The 25,590-nt window shown below is 55.2% G+C and overlaps 1 protein-coding gene across 1 annotated transcript; it reads left to right on the top strand.

Moving 5' to 3' along the window:
• The first annotated feature begins 174 nt into the window (after positions 1-174).
• On the top strand, positions 175-25,590 carry LOC144945108 (procollagen-lysine,2-oxoglutarate 5-dioxygenase 1-like). The gene is made up of 19 exons (XM_078873371.1): positions 175-1,047; positions 2,436-2,536; positions 3,520-3,641; positions 4,853-5,034; positions 5,616-5,734; positions 6,378-6,441; positions 7,721-7,818; positions 8,256-8,360; positions 13,309-13,440; positions 13,946-14,067; positions 16,307-16,411; positions 17,990-18,115; positions 19,219-19,366; positions 20,242-20,355; positions 21,984-22,052; positions 22,466-22,570; positions 22,840-22,983; positions 23,912-24,037; positions 24,240-25,590. Exons 1-19 carry the CDS (start codon positions 933-935, stop codon positions 24,393-24,395), a joined length of 2,253 nt encoding a protein of 750 aa, XP_078729497.1. The 5' UTR covers positions 175-932; the 3' UTR covers positions 24,396-25,590.

Below are 25,590 nucleotides of genomic sequence, written 5' to 3'. Positions count from 1 at the left end.
CAGCATTCCCCAACACCCCCCCCCCTGCTCAGCAGCAGCAACAGACGAGAGTCTTAGAGTTGCAGCAACCTCGACTCCGCTCTACACACGGACCAGGGGTGTTCTCTCTCTCTCTGTACAGACTGGTCTCTCGCTCCCTCTCCATTTAACTCGTTCCAGTGTCTCGGCACAGGCTGGTCTGTCTCTCTTCGGACGTGTATAACACAGGACCAGGGTCTCTGCAAACTGCTCTCTCCCTCGACACAGACTGGTCTGTCTCTAAATCTGAGCAGTGTCTCTGCGGACTGGTCTCTTTCTTTAAAGACTGGCTGGCTCGTCTCTATACAGACCGATCTCTCTCTCTAACACGGAGCAGTATATTTAACATGGACTAATCTCAATAATCCACAAGTCTCTCTAAATCTTACTTGACTGACCAGTGGTGTCGAACCTCGGGCCCATTTGTTTGTGGTCGCAATTCCTGGGCCAGCATTTACCGAGGACGAGTCTCATACTCGGAGCAGATCATCCCACGGATCTCTGTGCAACCAGTGCAGAGTAAGGTTAGTAGGGCATTTTAGGCCCAATCCTGACCCTGTGTCGAACCAAGACGCTGCTCCACCTCGGAGCCGTCTCCAACCAGAACCCATCTCAAGCTTTCAGATTTTCATCAACCAGGACCCGCCTCGAACTCGGCGCCCAATTCCTCTCCGGACTTGCTTCGAGCTTGGAACATCTTCAACGCGAACCCGTGACGAGACCCACAGCTCCCCGCGGTGACTTCTCGACCCTCTCTCGAGCTTGGACCTTTCTCAAACTCCCGCAGAAAGCATCAACCTTGACCCAATATCGAACTCAGATCCCAGTTCCTGCTCATCATCGGACCTGTCCCAAGACAGGACCAACCTTCAACACAAAAACCCAGGTGGCACCTGGAAGGTTCTGCAAGGATCATGGGAGACATCCGCTTAAACACCATCACCACCACAGGCATCTTCTGCATCTACTGCTGCCGCCGGTTTCTCCTGCTGCTGCTGCTGCTGCTTGGATCGGCATCAGCAGGACCAGGTAACGTGCAGTGTGGGAGGTTGGTGGTTCACTCAGAGACGGGCACGCGAGTACCGTATGCAGATGTGCACCCGCGGGTTCAAGCGAGTCGGGCGGGGTGTGGGGGGGCAGTAGAGCAAGTGGGTCCAGCTGGGAGCCATTGTTGTTGTTGTTGTTTGCCCAAGTCGATGTCGTGAGATATCAGAAGCTGCGCTCGGGTTGAGCCCGGATAGCTTTTTTTTCTGAATGGGCGACCCATGCGTGCCACGCACGAGCAGGTCGCCAATTGTTGTACAGTAATTCGATGCTTCCACGCCGCTGTCATGGTGAAGCATGGTCATATTTCCTCCACGAGCCACAAGGCGTCGGGAGGCCCTCAATCCAGCAGTGGATCGTGCAAGGATTGGGCGGTTCTGCCACGTGTGGACATATTTGCTTATGAAGTGTCCGGGCGTCCCGATGGCAGGAAAAGGCGAAGCCCTAAAATTGCTTGCATAGGTCACTCCTTACATAGTGACCCATAGACTTACACAGAGACCCATAGACTTGCATAGGTCACTCCTTACATAGAGACCCATAGACTTACACAGAGACCCATAGACTTGCATAGGTCACTCCTTACATAGAGACCCATAGACTTACACAGAGACCCATAGACTTGCATAGGTCACTCCTTACACAGAGACCCATAGACTTGCATAGGTCACTCCTTACATAGAGACCCATAGACTTACACAGAGACCCATAGACTTGCATAGGTCACTCCTTACATAGAGACCCATAGACTTACACAGAGACCCATAGACTTGCATAGGTCACTCTTTAAATAGCGACCCATAGACTTACACAGAGACCCATAGACTTGCATAAGTCACTCCTTACATAGAGACCCATAGACTTACACAGAGACCCATATACTCAGACTAAGACCCACAGACTCACACAGATACCCATTGACTTGCATAGAGACCCATAGAATCAGGCAGAGACCCATAGACTTACACAGACTCATAGACTCACACATTGACCCATACACTCACACAGAGACCTATTGACTTACACAGAGACCCATAGACTCACACAGAAACCCATATATCCACGGAAACCCACAGGGTAACACAGATACCCAGAGAGGCAGATGAAAAGGGAGATCGAACAGATGGAGATTAGTCCACTCTTCCTCGTACCACCTTCTCGTGGTGAGCCAGGGCACGGCTCCTCGACGCTCGCGCCACAGGAAGCATTCGCGCGGTGATCCACCAACCCTCGCTGCTGCCTCCACAGTCCTGGGTCACAGGCAGCCGCCACGTGCGGAGCCTCCACCGCCACCACCCTCCGAATGATGACGGTGATGGCGACGATTGACGATGATTTGCGAGTGTCTCTGACCCCCCCCCCTCCGAATACAGGTGAGGCGGGGGAGGTTTACCTGCTCACCGCGGCTCCGCTTGACACCGACGCGTTCCAGCGGTTCCTGCGCAGCGCGCGGCACTTCAACTACACCGTCAAGGTGCGGCCGCGCACCTGGGCACACAAAGATCCCCCCGGTAGCCTTCGGCAGGCCGTTGGGGCAAGTGCTGTGGGTGGTCAACACCGCGCCCGGGCCCGCCGCCGTCTCCCCAGCGGTGTGATGTGTTGCACGCGCTGACACCAGGTACTCGCTTTTGAGGCTGAGTCGACCTAAGAGAGGCACGGGTTTTGTGTTCAGATGGCCGCGAGCGAGAATCGGACCCGGGTCGACACCGCTCCCCGCGCGCGCGCGCGCACACACACACACACACCTGTGTGAAGGTGCACGTGTGACTTAATGGGTTTGCATATCTGCGCGCTCGCCTGCGCGCTCGCCTGCGCGCTCGCCTGCGCGCTCGCCTGCGCGCTCGCCTGCGCGCTCGCCTGCGCGCTCGCCTGCGCGCTCGCCTGCGCGCTCGCCTGCGCGCTCGCCTGCGCGCTCGCCTGCGCGCTCGCCTGCGCGCTCGCCTGCGCGCTCGCCTGCGCGCTCGCCTGCGCGCTCGCCTGCGCGCTCGCCTGTGAATTTCCCTGCACGCTCACCTGCACGCTCACCTGCACGCTCACCTGCACGCTCACCTACACAACCATCTTGGTCTCTCGCAGTTGGCATGGGTCCCTGGTTCAAGCAATTAATCAACCACCCCCCCCCCTCCTCATTTACCTCCTCCCGTTCCTCTATAAAAGCCCGTCCCCTTCCTCTTCACCTCCCCTCGCTCGAACCCTCCACCCCTTCCCGTCCCTCCCCTATAGCCCTTCCGTGACCCCACCCCCCCACGTGCCCTCTGTAGCGGTCACTCACTCCCTGGAAGATTGCACTGCCCCTGCCATCGAAACCACTCGGTTTGCATTTACGCCTTTTAAACCGCGTTGTAATTATACAACGCGCTCTGTATAATCCGCCCCCGCCCCTCCAGCCCATGGGACCGAGCGCAGTTGCACCGCCTGCGCACTCAGCGCTGTCGCTACCCCCGCACCGCCCCGCAGGTGCTGGGTGCGGAGTCGGAGGCGCCTCTGGGTGGAGGCCTCACGCTGCCGCTCCTCCAGGCGGAGCTGCAGGGCGACCTGCGGCACCTGGGGGAGGACGCGGTCGTCGTCGTCATGAGCAGGTGCGAGCAGGTGTGAGCAGGTGTGAGGAGGTGTGTGAGCAGGGGTAAGGAGGGGTGAGGAGGTGTGAGCAGGGGTGAGGAGGTGTGAGGAGGTGTGGATGCGTGTGACCTGTCTGCTGTTGTCTGTACTATATCTGTACTGTGTGTGTACTGCTGACAGAGACCATGACATACTGTGTGCGTGCTGTGTGTGTACTGCTGACAGCGACCATGCCATACTGTGTGTGTGCTGTGTGTGCTGCTGTGTGTGTGCTGTGTGTACTACTGACAGAGACCATGATGTGCTGTGTGAGTGCTGTGTGTACCACTGACAGATACCATGACATACTGTGTGTGTGCTGTGTGTGTGCTGTGTGTACTGCTGACAGAGACCATGACGTGTTGTGTGTGTACTGTGTGTGTGCTGTGTTTGTGCTGTGTGTACTGCTGATAGCGCCCATGATGTGCTGTGTGTGTGCTGTGTTTGTGCTGTGTGTGCTGTGTGTGTGCTGTGTGTGTGCTGTGTATGTGATGTGCGTACTGCTGACAGCGCCCATGATGTGCTGTGTTTGTGCTGTGTGTGTGCGTGCTGTGTGTGCTGTGTGTGTGCTGTGCGTACTGCTGACAGCGCCCATGATGTGCTGTGTGTGTGCTGTGTGTGTGTTGTGTGTGTGCTGTGTGTGTGCTGTGTGCGTGCTGTGTGTGTGCTGTGTTTGTTCTGTGTGTGTGCTGTGTGTGTGCTGTGCGTACTGCTGACAGCGCCCATGATGTGCTGTGTTTGTGCTGTGTGTGTGCTGTGTGTGTGCTGTGTGCGTGCTGTGTGTGCTGTGTGCGTGCTGTGCGTACTGCTGACAGCGCCCATGATGTGCTGTGTGTGTGCTGTGTGCGTGCTGTGTGCGTGCTGTGCGTACTGCTGACAGCGCCCATGATGTGCTGTGTGTGTGCTGTGTGCGTGCTGTGTGCGTGCTGTGTGTGTGCTGTGTTTGTGCTGTGTGTGTGCTGTGTGTGTGCTGTGCGTACTGCTGACAGCGCCCATGATGTGCTGTGTGTGTGTTGTGTGTGTGCTGTGTGTGTGTTGTGTGCGTGCTGTGTGTGTGCTGTGTGTGTGCTGTGTTTGTGCTGTGTGTGCTGTGTGTGTGCTGTGCGTACTGCTGACAGCGCCCATGATGTGCTGTGTGTGTTGTGTGTTTGCTGTGTGTGTGCTGTGTGTGTGCTGTGTGTACTGCTGACAGCGCCCATGACGTGCTGCTGGCGAGCGGGCCGGCGGAGCTGCTGGCGAAGTTCCGCCAGGCTCGCCACCGCCTCGTCTTCGCCGCCGAGGCCTTCGCTTGGCCGGGCCAGGGACAGCCGGGCCAGGGCCTGCGGGACCACTACCCGGCCGTTCGGCACGGCAAGCGCTTCCTCAGCCACGGCGGTGCGTGTTCAAGAGGCGCTCGCTAACACCTCCCACACCCGCTAGGGCCCCACCGAGCCGAAGCCGCTCTGCTTCGTGGAGCCCGGCCACGGCGTGCCCAAACGATGGAGCTGATGCGGTACGGGAGGATGTGGAGCTGAGTGAACTTGCCGGTACCAGCGGTGTCAAGGTCGGCCTCTGTGGAGGAGGCTCGTGAAGGACGCTGCTTCTGCTGCTGGGCAGTTGGAGGGAGTCGCCCACCAACAACAGCGGAGAGCGGAGGAGCGACGCTCACAACAACGAGCGGAGTACCGGGCGGATAAAACGTAGCAAGTTGGCACAATGGGGAGCACAGGTGGTGCATCTGCCACCCATCGCAGTCAGCCAACTGGGTCTGTCCCGTGACCTCCTGCGAGCAGCGAGCCTTCCACACTTCACCGAGCCTGGCACAAGCGGTGAGGTGAAGTCACCGCCTCCGAGTGGCGAACAGCGGCAGCCGCTGTTGCGTCGTGTTGCCGAGGGTCAGCAGCTCGTGTGAACGAATCCGTGGCGATGTTTGATGGTGGTGCCGCTGAAACTTCCTGTGTGTGCGCCTTGGGCAGGGCTGGTGGGCACGGGCGCGGCCGTGCGGGAGCTGCTCGCTCTGTGGGACGGCGCCGGCGCCACCGCCACCGACGAGAAGAACTTCTACACGCGCGTCTACCTCGACCCGGAGCTCAGGGTGCGCCCCGCGCACTCCACACTCTCACCCCTGACCTTTTGAGCACACGGTCACGGTCATCGACAAGAGCGCTCACAGCAGCAGCAGCAGCAGTCATAGCAACAGGGCTTGGCACCTTTATTTTTTGATGTTGGGAAAAAAAAAGTTTTGCCCGCTGGATGGCTGCCGTGCGGTCGGGGCAGGTGCACGGCGGGGACGTTCCACCTCGGCTGGCCGCGTATCCCACGTGGTGGGAGTTCATAATTATTTATCCAAAAAAGCCACACCGAGTCATAGGACAATTCTTTCGGGAGGGTCCTGCATTGGGGTTTTTATTTTAAGATGTTTTCAGCCAATAAATGGGAGGAAACCGAAAATCCATGCGAGCGAAGGGGCAACACTCGATCCCCGTACAGATAGAATAAACAAGGCGGCGATTGGCCCACTTGCCGTGCTGCCTTCTCCTGGCAGGGCAGGGTATAGGGCTCTCCCTGGACCCCCACGGGAAGGGAGTTTTTCAACATTTGCGCGGCGATCCACCAACCACTCTCGCGACGCTGGATTACAGGGCAGCCGCGAGCAGCGTCGCCACCACTGCCCGGCCCGTGCCAGTCGAGCAGCCCCCCCCCCCCCGCCCATGGCCGTGTCCTCCGTGTTGTTACAGGAGCAGCTGAACATCACTCTGGATCACCGCTGCCGAATTTTCCAGAACCTCCACGGCTCGCTCGGTGAGAGGCATGCAAAGACACTCCAGGCACGGGTGTGCCCATTTATCCACTGGCACACCCGAGCCGCGCCAGCACGGATGGTTCCTTGCGTGTGGGGAGGCTTTCCTCTAGAGCTGTTTGCCACGCCGTGCTGCGCCGCTCCACGACCACGAAACACCGTCGGGCCTGGCGAGGAGAGACGTCGGAATCTGGCTCGAGGCCAAGCAGGGCCAGGGGGTGTGGTTAATCACGTGGCCGTCGGTACGTCGTCGTGGGGACGCGGCGTCACCGCGGCGTCTACACGCGACTCGGTGGACGTGTGTGTGTCTGTACGTGTGTATGTGTGCGTGCGTGCGTGGGGAGTGGTAGTGTAGGGGTTAGCGCGCTCCATTACGAACCCGGCCACGCGGATTCGATTCCCGCTCACAGCCAACATCAGTGATGTTTACCTGAACCGGTCCTGGGTCTCCCCTAGGTCGACTCAGCCTCAAATGAGTGCCTGGTCCGGAGTGTAAACATTGCCACTAGGGAGACAAAGGCGGTCGGGCGTGGTGTTGGCCACCCACCACCTCGTGTGCTGTGCCGGCCTTCATAGGTGCTACTCGCTAACAGCACTTGCCCCGACAGTCTGTTAAGGCTATATGGGGATCTTTGTCTTTGCGGGGAGTGGTAGTGTAGTGGTTAGCACACTGCGCTCTGAACCCGGCGTCCCGAGTTCGTTTCCCGACACGGGTGATGATTATCTGCACCTGAGCTTCATAGCTCATCGGATTTCTCTAGTATCTAAACCGGTCCTGGGGCTCAAATTAGTACGTAGTGCGGTGTGTGAACATCGCCACAGCAGTAACACAAACAGCACCATCACGGCCACCAGCATCAGCAGCAGCAGCAGCTGCAGCAGCAGCTGCAGCAGCATCATCGGTACCAGTGGGGCAGCAGTCGTGTCATCATCATCATCGGCACCAGACGTCTGTAGAGACTACACGGGGGACCTTTGTCTTTGTGGCGGCCCACACCTGTTCTGCTGGATGAGGAGGCGCAGGGAGTGGCGGTTCGTGAGGGCGACGCCGGCATCCAGACTCAGGTAGAAGTCGCAGCCGGAGTCGTCCCGACACATCGCCCTGCACGTAGAGACAAAGGTCCCCCGTGTCGCCTTCAACTCGACTGTTGGGGCAAGTGCCGTTAGCGGGCACCTACGAAGGCCGGCACGGCGCAGTTTCGTGGCCAGGACCACGCTCGGATGGCTTTGTCGGGTTCGAAGCGAGGCTACGCGGGGGATCTTTGTCTGTCTGTGCTCCAGCCGAGGTCGTGCTCAAGTTCGAGACGGGCCGCGTGCGAGCTCGCAACATCGAGTACAACAGCCTGCCCGTCGTCATCTTCGGCAGCGGTCAAACGAAGGTGAGACAAAGGTGGTGGTGGTGGGGATGATCCCTGTCAAAATGTGTTGAGTGGTGGTGGGGGAGGGGGGGCCCTATGGAAGTGTGTTGAGGTGGTTTAACACACAGTAGGAGGCGTTCGCGACCAATATCATCCATAATACAGGTGATTTTGGGTTAGATTGTGTAAATATAAACATATTTACGCGATATTTTTTATATTTACGCGATCTAACCCCCCCAAAAAACCTGTCTTACTTGTTGAGATGTACGTACGAAGAACTTCTTTCGCACCGTACGTAGCCAAGCATGCTAATCGATGCGGCGGTTGTACGAGGTACGATGCGAGCCGCGCGTGACGCGTGAGGCACTCCGTGTCGTGAGAGGAGGGCAGCTCTGTCACGAACTCAGCGTGGCGTCGTCCTCATTACCGCCGCCGCCACCTGTGAGCGTGGCCAGGCTCAGCTGACGTACCTGGGCAACTACATCCCGGACGCGTGGTCCTACGAGAGCGGCTGCCGCGCCTGCCTGGAGGACGAGCGACACCTCGCCGCCGGAGTGGAGGTACAGATGCGCGGAGCATTATGTGCCGAGCCGACCTGGGGGGAGACCCAGCCCGGATTGAAGTGAATGTGTGACCCTTTGTCTTCCGAGCCGCTCCGGGGGCCGTGGGTGACGCTGAGTTTTTTAAATTTTGATTTAAAAGTGCAGCACGGTTTTGGTGGCTTGGCGCGGTGCTGCAAACAGCCCCGGTGGACAGAGCGCACACCGGGGTGCCGTGTTGGGACTCGCTCGCCGGCTTGGATGTGCCAGTGGGAAAAATGGCACAAATTTCAGCAAAAAATTCATCCAAATAAAACTACAGGCAATTCATAAGCGGATCGTCATGTTAATTAACTTCCTTGAATATTTGAAGATGTAAAAAAAATATATATAAAGGAAAGATAAAAAAACTAACACCGCTGACACCCACTGGAATATCGCAAAGCAATTCTGTAACCCACAATGCAATGCTGCGGTCGCCACTGTGCAGTGCCAGGACTAGACTGGTGCTGCACGTGGCGTTTCAGCGCAGGGTCGGCTACGTACGCTGCAAAAGAAATTCAGCGCACGTACATACATAGCCACGCACGGTACTACGAGGACACAGCTTACTCGCAATGATCCCCAGTCCGGCAGAGCCAGAGAGAATCTTGAGTCGATTAGCCCAGACCTGATATGTCACGTGAAGGTACCATCTAGGGTGACATCAATTTCCCGGGTTCAAATATGTACGCACGTACGTTGAACTTATTTTGCACCGTAACGGAGCCAACCACCCTAATCAGAGGTGCGGGGGAAGGACAACAGACTGTGGATCTTTGTGTGAGTCTATGGGTCTCTGTGTGAGTCTATGGGTCTATGTGTGAGTCTATGGGTCTGTGTGTGAGTCTATGGGTCTGTGTGTGAGTCTATGAGTCTGTGTGTGAGTATATGGATCTCTGTGTGATTCTATGGGTCTGTGTGTGAGTCTATGGGTTTCAGTGTGTGTCTATCTGTCTCTGTGTGAGTCTATGTATGCATGTGTAGGGGTGTTACGGAGGGGCTGTTATACAATGGGATCAGATGGGAAAGAAACACAGTGGGCGTGGCTATGTCGGTGCACGGGAAGGTGCTCCCAGCGACGTCCGCATCGGGCAGCCTGGGGGGCTGACTCGGAGCTGGGATCCCCCGGGGCCCCACCCCTCAGCGGGGGTTTTGGTATAAAAGGGGATGAGCCAGAGGGCTCAGGGAGAGATGTTGAAGCTAACCAGTGAAGGTTGAAGATCGTCGTAGATAGAGCCCTGGACTCCCCTGGGCCGAACAGGATCGAGCCAGCGGCGTGGTCCCGAGAGCCAGAGCCGGTGCTCTTGTAAGAGCTGGTCTGGGACTCCGGGTACCGTGAGCCCGACTTACCAGTGTCGGGCTAGCTAGCCTCCCCTAGCCCGTTAGTGGAGGACCCAGAGGTAGGCTAGGCGTAGCTAGAGAGTGTATCCCCAGTTAGACGGGTGAGGGGGCCGATACCCCCTCCAGTGTTGTATGTCAGTGTTGTGCTGTACCGACACGGAATAAATACGAGTGCCTCCAACCCCGGCGTCCAAGTCTCCTGGAACACTATTACACATGTATAAATCAGTTCTTAAGAAATATTTTTCTTCAATCTAAATTTAAAAGTGCATAACAAACAATCTGTGTGGCCAATGCCAGTGAATTATTGTATGTGATAAGCCTTAGACGTGAGAGGGGTTCTCAAGTAATTCATTCTCATTAGGCATGTAAATAAATCAGTACGGCTGACGTTTTGCTAATTAGGTGTACAAAGACAAAAATCTCTCGTATAGCCTTTAACAAACTGTTGGGGGCAAGCGCTTTTACCGAGCACCTATGAAAGGCTGGTATGGGACACGGTGGGGGTGGGTGGCCAGCACCACGCACGGCTGCCTTTGTCTCCCTAGTGGCCATGTTTACACATACCGTACCAGGTGCTCATTTAAGGCTGAGTCGACCTAGGAAAGGCCCAGGACCGGTTCAGATAATCATCACTGGTGTTACCGTGAGCGAGAATCGAATTAGGGTTTGCGTCCACGACCGCTCCCCACATATCTCTGTGAATATCTCTGTGAATATGTGCACACAAAGACAAAGATTCCCCATATAATCTTAACAGACTGTTGGCACAAGTGCTGTTAGCGAGCACCTATGAAGGCCGGCAGAGCGTACGAGGACGTGGGTGGCCAGCACCACGCCCGGCCGCCTTTGCCTCCCCAGTGATGATGTTTGGACATCGCACCAGGTGCTCATTTGTGCCCCAGGACCGGTTTAGATACTTGTCACTGGTGTTGGCCTAGAGCGGGAATCGAACTCGGGCCGCCGAGTTCGTAGCGTTGCGCACTAACCTCTAGGCCACCGCTCCCTACACCACTGTGTGGGGAGACAATCGCAGACAAACGCACGAGACACACACGTGGCACACACGTGGCGACCAGGTGCAGTAAAAACAACTGGCGCGGTAGAATTTTTAGGGTTTGAAACCAGAGACGCGCGGCAGCAACGACCGCAAGAATCTGATCGCTGGGACACATGGGAAGCATCAGAGAGAGAGAGAGAGGAACAGTGGGTTCCATGGCCATCACAGAGAGACACTGACTGGGTTCCGTGGCCATCACAGAGAGACACTGACTGGGTTCCGTGGCCATCACAGAGAGACACTGACTGGGTTCCGTGGCCATCACAGAGAGACACTGACTGGGTTCCATGGCCATCACAGAGAGACACTGACTGGGTTTTATGGCCATTACAGAGAGACACTGACTGGGTTTCATGGCCATCGCAGAGATACAATGACTATAGGCTACTCACCTTTTGCCCATCCAAGGACGGGTGTATTGCAGTAAATCTGAAACTTGAAAGCGAAGAGCAGACCGTGACGTCATATTCATTGCATCAATTCGTGTGCAATTTGTAAGGCCGCGGTGACACAGACTTATTTCATGTAAAGGTTATAATCCCTTGTTCATCACGATGTCCTTTTTACTTCGATGTCTCAACAGCGTGACGGAGATCACGTGACGTGAGGGTTCTGCCTTTGTAGTGAGGGTTGTGAGTTGACGCCGCGGAGGGGAGGAGGCGCTTCGCCCCATCTGGAGTGACGTCACTCGCTAATTATTATTAATGGGGGGGGGGGGGTGTCCATTTGGAGGACGTCACCTGTTCATGATTATTGAGGGGGCCTGTTCGATGTGGAGTAACGTCACGAGGGTTAAGTACGGACATTCCTGGGTGATTATGATAGGTATGGGCAATGTTTAGTCTATGGGCAATGTTAAGTCTATGGGCAATGTTAAGTCTATGGGCAATGTTTAGTCTATGGGCAATGTTAAGTCTATGGGCAATGTTAAGTCTATGGGCAATGTTAAGTATATGGGCAATGTTAAGTCTATGGGCAATGTTAAGTCTATGGGCAATGTTAAGTCTATGGGCAATGTTAAGTCTATGGGCAATGTTTAGTCTATGGGCAATGTTAAGTCTATGGGCAATGTTAAGTCTATGGGCAATGTTAAGTCTATGGGCAATGTTAAGTCTATTGGCAATGTTTAGTCTATGGACAATGTTTAGTCTATGGGCAATGTTAAGTCTATGGGCAATGTTAAGTCTATGGGCAATGTTAAGTCTATGGGCAATGTTTAGTCTATGGGCAATGTTAAGTCTATGGGCAATGTTAAGTCTATGGGCAATGTTAAGTATATGGGCAATGTTAAGTCTATGGGCAATGTTAAGTCTATGGGCAATGTTAAGTCTATGGGCAATGTTAAGTCTATGGGCAATGTTAAGTCTATGGGCAATGTTAAGTCTATGGGCAATGTTAAGTCTATGGGCAATGTTAAGTCTATGGGCAATGTTAAGTCTATTGGCAATGTTTAGTCTATGGACAATGTTTAGTCTATGGGCAATGTTTAGTCTATGGGCAATGTTAAGTCTATGGGCAATGTTAAGTCTATGGGCAATGTTAAGTCTATGGGCAATGTTAAGTCTATGGGCAATGTTAAGTCTATGGGCAATGTTAAGTCTATGGGCAATGTTAAGTCTATGGGCAATGTTAAGTCTATGGGCAATGTTAAGTCTATGGGCAATGTTAAGTTTATGGGCAATGTTAAGTCTATGGGCAATGTTAAGTCTATGGGCAATGTTAAGTCTATGGGCAATGTTAAGTCTATGGGCAATGTTAAGTCTATGGGCAATGTTAAGTCTATGGGCAATGTTAAGTTTATGGGCAATGTTAAGTTTATGGGCAATGTTAAGTCTATGGGCAATGTAATTCTGTGGTCAATGTAATTCTGTGGGCAATGTAAGTCTATGGGCAATGTTAAGTCTATGGGCAATGTAAGTCTATGGGCAATGTAAGTCTATGGGCAATGTAAGTCTATGGGCAAAGTTAAGTCTGTGGGCAATGTTAAGTCTGTGGGCAATGTTAAGTCTATGGGCAAAGTAAGTCCATGGGCAATGTTAAGTCTGTGGGCAATGTAATTCTATGGGCAATGTTAAGTCTATGGGAAATGTAAGTCTATGGGCAATGTAAGTCCATAGGCAAAGTTAAGTCTGTGGGGAATGTTAAGTCTGTGGGCAATGTTAAGTATGTGGGCAATGTAAGTCCATGGGCAATGTTAAGTCTGTGGGCAATGTAATTCTATGGGCAATGTTAAGTCTATGGGAAATGTAAGTCTATGGGCAATGTAAGTCCATGGGCAAAGTTAAGTCTGTGGGCAATGTTAAGTCTGTGGGCAATGTAAGTCCATGGGCAATGTTAAGTCTGTGGGCAATGTAATTCTATGGGCAATGTTAAGTCTATGGGCAATGTTAAGTCTATGGGAAATGTAAGTCTATGGGCAATGTAAGTCCATGGGCAATGTTAAGTCTGTGGGCAATGTTAAGTCTATGGGCAAAGTAAGTCTATTATTGGGGTGCTGTGTGGCAATGGCGGTGGTGGTGGTGCCAGGATCGTCTGCTGCCCCGCGTGCTCGTGGCGCTCTTCGTGGAGACGCCGGCTCCCTTCTTGCCCGACGCGCTGCAGCGGATACTCACGATGGCCTACCCGGCGTCACGCGTCGCGCTGCTCGTGCACTGCACGGTGAGGACCGCCGTGGCGGCGCCGGTGGCCGTGATGGTGCTGGTGATGATGATGATGGTGCTGGTGATGATGATGGTGCTGGTGATGATGATGGTGCTCGTGATGATGATGACGCTACTGCTGCCCCCACTGCCACCGATGATGCTGCTGCTGATGATGATGATGCTGCTGTTGTTACTGATGCTGCTGATGCTGGTGGCCGTGATGCTGCTGATGATGATGACGCTACTGCTGCCCCCACTGCCACCGATGATGCTGCTGCTAATGCTGCTAATGATGATGACGCTGATGATGATGATGCTGCTGTTACTGATGCTGCTGATGCTGGTGGCCGTGATGCTGCTGATTATGCTCCTGATGATGATGACGACGATGATGATGCTGCTGCTGTTAATGCTGCTGCTGGTGACGACGATGATGCTGCTGATGCTGGTGGCCGTGATGATGCTGATTACGCTCCTGATGATGCTAATGATGATGACGATGACGGTGCTGTTCCCTGCAGGTGAAGCATCAGCAGGCCCAGGTGAGTCGTTTTCTCACAGACCACGGGGCTCAGTTTGAGTCGGCCCGTGTCCTGGACCAGACCTCTTCCCTTAGCCCCTCGGAGGCCAGGGAGAGCGCCGCGTGAGTAGCAGCAACAACAACATCAACAACAACAGCAGCATCATCAACAACAGCATCATCAATAACATCAACAACAACATCAACAGCAGCATCATCAACAACAGCATCATCAATAACATCAACAACAACATCAACATCAACAGCAGCATCATCAACAACAGCATCATCAATAACATCAACAACAACATCAACAACAACATCAACAATAGCAACAACATCAGCGACAACGTCAATAACATTAACAACATCAGCAACATCAGAACATCAACAACAATAACAACAACATTACTTGCATTTGTATTACGCCGGCAGGGTGGCAGTGCAGTGGTGAAGAAGATCCTGGGTTCGATTCTGGTGCTAGGCGCCCTCTCTGTGCAGAGTTTGTAGGTCTCTTCCCTCTGTTCTGCAGAGTTTGCGTGATTGAGTGTGCGTGAGTGAGTGTGAGTGAGTGTGCGTGAGTGTGCATGAGTGTGATTGAGTGTGCGTGAGTGTGCGTGAGTGAGTGTGTGTGAGTGTGCGTCAGTGAGTGTGTGTGAGTGATTGAGTGTGCGTGAGTGTGCATGAGTGTGATTGAGTGTGCGTGAGTGAGTGTGAGTGAGTGTGAGTGTGAGTGAGTGTGTGTGAGTGTGCATGAGTGTGATTGAGTGTGAGTGAGTGTGCATGAGTGATTGAGTGTGATTGAGTGTGCGTGAGTGAGTGTGCGTGAGTGTGCATGAGTGTGATTGAGTGTGCGTGAGTGTGCGTGAGTGAGTGTGTGTGAGTGTGCGTCAGTGAGTGTGTGTGAGTGATTGAGTGTGATTGAGTGTGCGTGATTGAGTGTGAGTGAGTGTGAGTGTGCGTGAGTGTGATTGAGTGTGCGTGAGTGAGTGTGAGTGAGTGTGAGTGTGCGTGAGTGTGTGTGAGTGATTGAGTGTGCGTGAGTGTGCGTGAGTGAGTGTGTGTGAGCGCGTCAGTGAGTTTGTGTGAGTGATTGAGTGTGATTGAGTGTGCGTGAGTGAGTGAGTGTGAGTGAGTGAGTGTACGTCAGTGAGTGTGCGTGCGTGAGTGAGTGTGCGTGAGTGTGCGTGAGTGTGCGTGAGTGTGCGTGAGTGTGATTGAGTGTGCGTGAGTGTGCGTGAGTGTGATTGAGTGTGCATGAGTGAGTGTGCGTGAGTGTGATTGAGTGTGCGTGAGTGTGATTGAGTGTGCGTGAGTGAGTGTGAGTGTGAATGAGTGTGCGTGAGTGTGAGTGAGTGAGTGTGCGTGAGTGAGTGTGCGTGAGTGTGCGTGAGTGTGCGTGAGTGAGTGTGAGTGTGAGTGAGTGAGTGTGAGTGTGAATGAGTGTGCGTGAGTGAGTGTGAGTGAGTGTCCGTAAGTGTGAATGAGTGTGCGTGAGTGAGTGTGAGTGTGAATGAGTGAGTGCGTGAGTGAGTGTGAGTGAGTGTACGTCAGTGAGTGTGAGTGAGTGTGCGTGAGTGAGTGAGTGTGCGTGAGTGAGTGTGCGTGAGTGTGCGTGAGTGTGCGTGAGTGTGAGTGTGCGTGAGCGTGAGTGAGCGGGAGTGAGTGTGTGTTAGTGAGTGTGCGTGAGTGTGTGTGAGTGTGTGTGAGTGAGTGTGCGTGAGTGTGCGTGAGTGTGATTGAATGTGCGTGAGTGTGCGTGAGTGTGCGTGAGTGAGTGTGAGTGAGTGTGCGTGAGTGAGTGTGCGTGAGTGTGATTGAGTGTGCGTGAGTGAGTGTGAGTGTGCGTGAGTGAGTGTGAGTGAGTGTGCGTGAGTGAGTGAGTGTGCGTGAGTGTGCGTAAGTGAGTGAGTGAGTGTGCGTGAGTGTGAGTGAGTGTGAGTGTGCGTGAGCGTGAGTGTGATTGAGTGTGATTGAGTGTGCGTGAGTGTGCGTGAGTGTGCGTGAGTGTGTGTGAGTGAGTGAGTGTGAGTGAGTGTGCGTGAGTGAGTGTACGTGCGTGAGTGTGCGTGAGTGTGTGTGAGTGAGTGAGTGTGCGTGAGTGAGTATGCGTGAGTGTGCGTGAGTGTGCGTGAGTGAGTGTGAGTGAGTGAGTGTGCGTGAGTGTGAGTGAGTGTGAGTCGTGGGAAGCGGTAGTGTAGCGGTTAGCGTACTACACTACGGACCCGGCAACCCGAGTTCGATTCTCACTCAGTGATGATTATGTGAACCGGTATGGGCCTCCCCTCAGTAGCTCGCTAACGGCACTTGCCCCAACAGTCGAGTTGAAGGCGACACGGGGGACCTTTGTCTCTACGTGCAGGGCGGTGTGTCGGGACGACTCCGGCTGCGACTTCTACCTGAGTCTGGATGCCGGCGTCGCCCTCACGAACCGCCACTCCCTGCGCCTCCTCATCCAGCAGAACAGGTGTGGGCCGCCACAAAGACAAAGGTCCCCCGTGTAGTCTCTACAGACGTCTGGTGCCGATGATGATGATGACGACACGACTGCTGCCCCACTGGCACTGATGATGCTGCAGCTGATGATGCTGCAGCTGATGATGCTGCAGCTGCTGGTGCTGCAGCTGATGATGCTGCAGCTGCTGATGCTGTTGATGCTGCTGATGCTGCTGCTGTTGATGCTGCTGATGCTGCTGCTGCTGTTGATGCTGGTGGCCGTGACGGTGCTGATTGTGCTGCTGATGACGAATGCTGTGAAGAGAGCATCTTGCGATGGCCGGGACGGCGCACGAGGGGGTGGGTGACCAGCACCACGCCCGGCTGCCTTTTCCTCATCGCACCAGGCACTCATTTGAGGCCGAGTCGACCTAGGGACCGGTTCAGATAATCGTCACTGACGTTGGTGGCCATGGGCAGGAATCGAACTCGGGTTGCTTGGTCCGTCAGGCAGCGCGCTAACCGCTACACCACCGCTCCCCACCCACGCACAACAACAACAACCGCCATTCGTTACTAAGTGGCCGTAACGTCACCACGGTGCCTGTGCCAGGCTAGGTGTACTTTTCAGGCCACGTGAAGTGTCGAACGCCCGCTGGCAGGAGGTCACGGGGCAGAACCAGCAGGTGCCACTGGTCGACTGACTGAGATGACTGGCTGATGCACCGCCTGTGCCCCCTACTGTGCCAACTCGCCGTGCTTTAGCCGCATCGCTCCTCGTACGTGCACAGACAAAACGCAAGTTCAAGACTCACGCGGGCTGGAACGCTGTTACAGGCGGGTGGAACGTCTCCGTGTGCGCGAGAGATGGAGGGAGCAGAATGTGGATGAGAGAACATCCGCAGGTGCATGGCGATTGGGCTGGCTGAGAAAGCATCAGAATCCACTGGGGGACGATTGTCCCTGGGAGCGACTCACAAAGGAGTGGCAGTCTAACACGTGGCACGCTTTCACGACCAATGTCATCCACGATACAGATTTTTTGTTGGGTTAGATCGCGTAAATATATAAATGTGTCGTTAGGGGCCGTCCATAAATGACGTCGCGCACCTGGGGGGGGGGAGGGTCAGACATTTGTGACGATGTGTGACGAAGGTGGGAGGGTTTGAGAAACTTTTTAATAAATGTTTTCTCCTACAACATCAGAGTGCAGCGGCACATTAAATACGCACTACAATGACAATAGTTTAAAGCGATTTGAAGCATGTTTTATTTGGGGGGGGGGGGGGGGGCAGAGATTTGTGACGTCATATTTGAGGGGGGTCTGACTTTTTGTGATGCCGTGTGACGAGGGGGGGGGGGTCAAAAATCGTCCAAAATCGCGTGACGTCATTTATAGACGGCGCCTAAGGCTTTGTCGTGCCGTGGGGAGCGGTGGTGCATCGGCGAGCGAGCGCACTGCGCTACGAAGCAGAGTTCACCTGAACAGGTCCGAGGTCTTCCCTGGTTCGATTCGGCCTCAAATGCGCACCTGGTGGGGGAGTGGTGTTAAACGTCGCCGCTGGGCCGTTAAAGGAGTGGGGGGGGGGCTTTGTCTTCGTGGGCGCAGGAAGGTGCTGGCCCCCCTCGTGTCCCGCCCGGGGAAGCTGTGGTCCAACTTCTGGGGGGCTCGCGGCGAGGACGGCTTCTACGCTCGCTCCGAGGACTACGTGGACATCGTGGCCGGACGCAGAGTGTGCGCTCACACGCTCACACTCACACATGTAGACACTCACACATGTATACACTGACACACACTCACACACACTCACACATGTACACACTCACACACACTCACACATGTACATACTTACACGCACACTCGCACGCGCTCACACTCACGTACTCGCTCACACGCGCACACACACTCACACACTCATAGGCTCACACGCTCACATTCACACACATTCACTCGCTCACACGTGCACACACACGCTCACACGCTCACACGCACACCCACACATGTACACACTTACACGCACAACTCGCACGCGCTCACATTCACACACTCACGTACTCGCTCACACGCTCACACGCGCACACACACTCATAGGCTCACACGCTCACATTCACACACACTCGCTCACACGCGCTCACTCACACGCACACGCTCACACACGCACAGACTCACTCACACGCGTGCGTGCATGCGCACACAGACAAAGATTCCCCCCCCCCTACCCCCGCGTAGCCTCAACAGGCTGTTGGGACAAGTGCTGTGAGCCCGGCCGCCTTTGTCTCCCCAGTTGCGATGTTTACACACTCAATAAAGGCTGAGTCGACCTAGGGGAGGCCCAGGATCGGTTCAGATAATCATCACTGGTGTTGGCCAATTAGCGTGAATCTAGCCCGGGTCGCCAGGTTCGTCGCTCAGCGCACAAACTTCTGCTTTTTGCGTTTAGTTTCTTGTCCTTCCCCTGCACCTCTGATTAGCGCGGTTGGCTGCGTAAGGTGCGAAAGAAGTTCTCCACGTACGTACAAATAACGGAGGCCCTGGACCGGTTGGAATATTCGCCGCGGCTCGTGGTCTGTGAGCGGGAATTGAAGGGCGGCCCGGCACAGCTCCGAGCGGGTGGGTGACCACTTTTAACAAGTCCTGGGACTCCTCTGGGTTGATTCAGCCTTAAAATGTGTACCTGGTGCGGTGCGTAAACATCAGCGCTGGGGAGACAAAGGCGGCCGGGCGTGGTGCTGGCCACCCACCCTCTCGTGTGCCGTGCCGGCCTTCATAGGTGCATGGCTCGCAGCACTTGCCCCAACAGTCTGCGAAGGTTACACGGAGGATCTTTGTCTTTGCAGGGGCGTGTGGAGCGTTCCGCACGTGAGCACCGTGTACCTGCTGCACGGCTCCGCGCTGCGGGGGGCCCTGGGCGCCCCCCTTTACTCGCAGGGACCGGGGCCCAGCCAGGACCACGAGCTCGCCTTCTCCCACAACCTGCGCAACCGCGTAACCACCACGCAACCACCACGCAACCACCACGCAACCACCACGCAACCAGCACGCAACCAGCACGCAACCAGCACGCAACCACCACGCAACCACCACGCAACCACCACGCAACCACCACGCAACCAGCACGCAACCAGCACGCAACCACCACGCAACCACCACGTAACCAGCACGCAACCAGCACGCAACCAGCACGCAACCAGCACGCAACCACCACGCAACCACCACGCAACCAGCACACAACCAGCACATAACCAGCACGCAACCAGCACGCAACCACCACCACCACACAACCACCACACAACCACCACAACCACCACACAACCACCACCACCACACAACCACCACACAACCACCACACAACCACCACACAACCACCACCACCACCACACGACCACCACACAACCACCACCACCACCACACAACCACCACACAACCACCACAACCACCACACAACCACCACCACCACCACCACCACGCAACCACTGCACAACCACCGCACAACCACCACGCAATCACCACACAACCACCACACAACCACCACGCAACCAGCACGCAACCAGCACGCAACCACCACCACCACCACCACACAACCACCACCACCACCACACAACCACCACCACATAACCACCACCACCACCACCACACAACCACCACGCAACCACCACGCAACCATCACGCAACCACCACGCAACCACCACGAAACCACCGCGCAACCACCGCACAACCACCACACAACCACCGCACAACCACCACGCTACTGCACCCTCAGACACTCGCCGACTCCTTGCGTAATCGGGTTGCAGCCCATCGCCACTTGTGAGGACAATCATCGAGTCGTTGCTCCGTAACCATGGCGATGTTGTCTGCAGGGGGTGTTCATGCACCTGACGAACAGGCATGAGTTTGGACACCTGCTGTCGCTAGGCAACCAGACCACCACTCACCTGCACAACGACCTGTGGCAGATGGAGGAGAACTCGCAGGTGAGACGCGGGAGACCGCGGCGGCCACATCGCGGTCTCACGCAGTGGTCCCCCCGGTGGAGCGGGCAGCGACCGTACCCGGCCGCCTTTGTCTCCCCAGTACTCCCGTTTCTTTTCACACCGCACCAAGCACTGATTTAAGGTTGAGTTGACCTGGGGGGGGGGGGATGAAAACTCGGCAGGGCCCCCCCCCTGCAGAAGAGTCCTGGGACTCGGTGCTGCCTTCGTGGGTAAACGGGCGCGGTTGTCACAATGATATCACTGTGTAACAAAAATAATTGTCCCTGGGTAGTAAGTGCTATTTACTAATTGTTTATACCTCAAAAGTACAGAGAACGGCTATTAGACCCCACAAAACTTTGCTTTTGTGACCAGGACAGTGACATTTTGAGTTGTACCGATTTTCAATGAGAAAACGCGGTGTGCATTTGTGTCTTTCGTTCACGTAAAGTCCTGGTCACTAAAGCAAAGTTTGTGGGGAACAATAATAGCCATTTTCTATACTTTTAAGGTATATGCAAATTAGAAAATACCCAGGGACAAAAATCGTGTTCCATAGTGTAATAATATTGATGAGTTATAATAATAATCGTAGGCGCTCGCTCACGGCACTGTGCAGGCTACAAGGGTGTCGTGTGTCACTGCTGGTGCCTGCTCGCACCCACAGCCCCCAGCAGCCCCCCAGCAGCCCCCCAGCAGCCCCCCAGCAGCCCGCCCCAGCGAGCGCTCACCAGGCGCAACCCCTGCCGGCCACACCGCTACCCCCCTCCCACTCGTGCACCGTGCCGGCCTTCGTAGGCGCTCGCTAACGGCGCTCGCCTCAACCGCTGGTGTCTGTGGACCAGGGACGTGCGGTCAGGGGAGGCAGGGGAGGCAGAGCCTCATCTGCCATACTCCAATGAAAATAGCTGTTACGAAAAATAATAATAATAAAATAAATATGAAGATTTTTCCACTGATCTGTGTTATAAATGTCATTTCTGTACGATTCCAATCATTTTTATAGTCAAAATCGCCAAATTTGCGGAGCTCCGCTGCAAATGTAGGAAGAGACGAGAGGTGAGGCAGCGACGAGCTCAGCCTCCCCTCTGATTGCGCAACCCCTCAGTAACTGGATGGAGCGCGGGCAATAAGCACGTGCCCGTTACTATCTCAGTATGTCACCAATGTAATGTTTGCAGACCCCTTAATTTCATGTCCTCGCCTTCCATATTCCGGGTAACTTATTTCATGTGCGTGTATAAAGATATTTAGGCTCGTTGGTCTCGTCATGAAACCGCAATGAAAAAGAACCAGGGGAGGCAGCTATCACATCTGCCTCACTGAGGGGGACGTGTCTAACACGCCCCCCTCGGTGTGTGAATCTGGCTCTGACACGATCCAGTGCCTCCCCAGCCATTGATCTCACCGCACGTCGCTGCTGTTGACATGAGGCCGTGATGATGATGAGGATGACGATGATAATCATGAGAGTGATGACGCTGACTGTGGTGGTGATGTTAATTTGTTGATTCAAGCAATAACGACGACTACAATGATGGCGAGGATGATGATCGAGATGAAGGTGATCATAACGGTGAGGGTGACGATGGTGACGATGGTGATGATGAGGTGCCATCCCTGTGCAGGACTGGCAGGAGAAGTATGTCCACGCGGACTACGACAAGATATTTGACGAGCAGAGCATTGTCGAGAAGGTAATGAGGTGGGGCAGGTGGGAACACGTGGCGAGGTGCGTGTGTGTCGGTGCGTGTATGTCGGTGTGTATGTCTGTGTGTGTCTCTGTGTTTGTGTGTGGGGAGCGGCAGTGAAGCGGTTAGCGCTACGCTGCGCAATAAACCCGGCGACCGAGTTCGATTCCCACTCACGGGCAACACCAGTGACGATTATCTGAACCGATCCTGTGCCTCCCCTAGGTCGACCCAGCCTCAAATGAGTACCTGGTGCGGTGTGTAAACATCGCCACTGGGGAGACAAAGGTGGTCGGCCGTGGTTCTGGAAACCCACTCCCTCGTGTGCCGTGCCGGCCTTTATAGCTGCTCGCTAACAGCACTTGCCCCAAGTCTGTTGAGGCTACACGGGGGATCTTTGTCTTTGTGCGAGTACGCAGCCGTGTGACGAGGTGTTCTGGTTCCCGCTCTTCTCGGACGCCGCGTGCGACCAAATCATCGAGGAGATGGAGAATCACGGGGAGTGGTCCGGGGGGAAACACGAGGTCACTCGCACCACCAACACCACCGCACAACCACCACCACATCACCACAACCACGCCATCACAACCACGCCACCATCCCACCGCCACCACCACCACCACCACAGCACAACCACAAAATAACCGCCACCACATCACCACAACCACCACCACGCCATGACCACCACACCCATCACCACGCCACTATCCCACCGCCACCATCACCACTGCCCTACCACCACCGTCCTCACAACCACCGCACCACCACCATCACGATGACGTTGTTGTTGCAGGACAAACGCGTGGGCGGCTACGAGAGCGTGCCCACCGACGACATCCACATGGGGCAGATCGGCTTCCACGACCAGTGGCTCGCCTTCCTGCGCCGCTTCATCAAGCCCGTGGTCGAGAAGATGTACAAGGGCTACGTGACCGAGGCGAGACCCGCGACCACGACGATGAGCTCCAAGGCGCCCGAAAGCCGCGTTTCCATTACAGTTGCCGCGCGGGGGAGGACGGAGGGGCATGCTGGACTGATGAGCTATAGCAATGGTGAAGCTAGGAATAGCCCAGCTGTGTGTGTGGCTAGGAGGGGCATGCTGCACTGATGAGCTATAGCAATGGTGAAGCCAGGAATAGTCCAGCTGTGTGTGTGGGAGGGGCATGCTGCACTGATGAGCTATAGCAATGGTGAAGCCAGGAATAGCCCAGCTGTGTGTGTGGCTAGGAGGGGCATGCTGCACTGATGAGCTATAGCAATGGTGAAGCCAGGAATAGACCAGCTGTGTATGTGGCTAGGAGGGGCATGATGCACTGATGAGCTATAGCAATGGGGAAGCCAGTAATAGCCCAGCTGTGTGTGTGGCTAGGAGGGGCATGCTGCACTGATGAGCTTTAACAATGGTGAAGCCAGGAATAGTCCATCTGTGTGTGTGGCTAGGAGGGGCATGCTGCACTGATGAGCTATAGCAATGGTGAAGCCAGTAATATAGTCCAGCTGTGTGTGTGGCTAGGAGGGGCATGCTGCACTGATGAGCTAAAGCAATGGTGAAGCCAGGAATAGTCCAGCTGTGTGTGGCTAGGAGGGGCATGCTGCACTGATGAGCTATAACAATTGTGAAGCCAGTAATGATACAGTCGTTGCTCAGTGTATTAGGGCACCTCCACACCGATGCTCTCTAAGAAGAGCGAATAAGTCAGTATTCATACAACAGTCGTTACGGAACATATCAGGGCCACTCTAAACTTAAGTTCGGTCAGAAAAAGACAGACGTGATGATTGGTAACGTAGCAGTGGCCATTGCGGTAGCAGGGCTGCAACCCTGCTGATGATCACAAGCCGTGGTGTCGCTCTTTTGAATGCAGTCGCTGAGCGTGCTGAGCTTCGTGGTTCGCTATCGCCCCGATCGTCAGCCGTTCCTACGGCCACACCATGACGCGTCCACCTACACCATCAACGTCGCCCTCAACACCGCCGGGGTCGACTACGAGGTACCGCGCCTCCACACACCTGCACCACACGGCGACTGCCAACACCACACCCTGGTCTCTTCTTTCCTCCCCCCACTGCTTTCCTCCAAATCGCCACGAGTCCTCCCCACGTCTCGTGTCTCATAGTCCCTCTGGGTTTCCCCTTTCATGCCTCCCCCATCTCTCCCAATGTCTCCATCTCATGTCCCCCGTGGTGCCGCAGGGTGGCGGGTGCCGGTTTGCCCGGCAGGAGTGCTCCATCACAGACCCCCGCAAGGGCTGGGCGCTCATGCACCCGGGCCGGCTCACGCACCTGCACGAGGGGCTGCCCACCACGAACGGCACGCGCTATATCGCCGTCAGCTTCGTCGACCCCTAGAGATCCCGCGATCCTGGGAGGCTCAACCGGGACGCGCCGGGAGCCATTCCCCACCTCACGGCCGGGTCCGTGTCCCGCCCGACGCCACGAGTCGTCAGTCCCACCCCTTGGCCCTGCTTGCCCCTCCCTCCACCCCACCGAGCCAGATTCAGACGTCTTCTTGTGAGGCCAGCAGCGCGGCACGGTTTGGTTCCCACTGGGCTCGGCAAACAGCCAGTGGAGAAAACCACTCCGTAGTACGTGAGGGTCCTGTGCTGGCTCGGCTCGAGTGTGCCAGTGGAAAATAATAAGAGGCGTAACAATGAGCTGGCAGCCCCACCCTCAACCAGCCCTGCCCACTTTTACATCGTCACACCCACTCAGCCACCACCATCCCCAGCAGGTGGCTTTGCCAATGGTGCAGCCCACAGCTCAGAGGCCCCACCCACTACTCAGGTAGCCCCGCCTTTCCCTCACCGTCACGAGTTGACCATGAAGCCATACTGTTTTAATTCAGGGACAAAATTCAGATTTTTACAAAACTTTGGGACAGACTTTGAAATTGGGACCTTCAGTCAAACCAGGGCGTGTTTTTTAAATATAGAATTAAGGTGTCAGTGCACAGGCCCCAAGATAGCAGGCTGGCGGCAGCATACAGCACTGTTAACGTGGCACTGTAATGGATCTAACAATAGTTGTACACGTTTCTTGAATTGAGCAAAATTGTGAGAACTTGGGAAAACAGATGACGGGAGGGAATGCCAAAGTGACGCAGTGGAACAAACCACGAAGACTCGGCCCCGAAGCTCAAACCCCGAGGATAAGAGCCAGAAACGGCTGGCAACTGAAATCTCCGTGCCTCCTCCCGCTCAGCCTTCTTAACACTTGACATGTGGATCCTGGCTGCCAGCCAGTAACCCCCCCCCCTCGCTTTCCCCTGCTGCTCGTGTCCAGCTGCCGCCTCCTCCGAATTCTACGATGTCTTCCCGCTTTCGTCTCCGTCTCCACCCTGGAGTCAACGCCGTCACATCTCGCGTGTGTCGTCGGTTCTCTCGCGACGCGCCCTGCCACCACTCCCGGCTCAATCTCCTTCGTCGCTGGGCACGACCACCGCGTTATGGCAGACGCGTGCTGCCCCCGCTGCTTGGACGTTACGAATAAAAGGATAAGACTTTCTTGTGCAAGTTTGGGTGTCGATCCCTTGAGGGGAGGGGGT

This window comes from Lampetra fluviatilis, chromosome 36, assembly GCF_964198595.1.
Source record: "Lampetra fluviatilis chromosome 36, kcLamFluv1.1, whole genome shotgun sequence".
In the NCBI taxonomy this organism is placed as follows: Eukaryota; Metazoa; Chordata; class Hyperoartia; order Petromyzontiformes; family Petromyzontidae; genus Lampetra; species Lampetra fluviatilis.
This window is presented reverse-complemented; position numbering and strand designations above follow the sequence as displayed.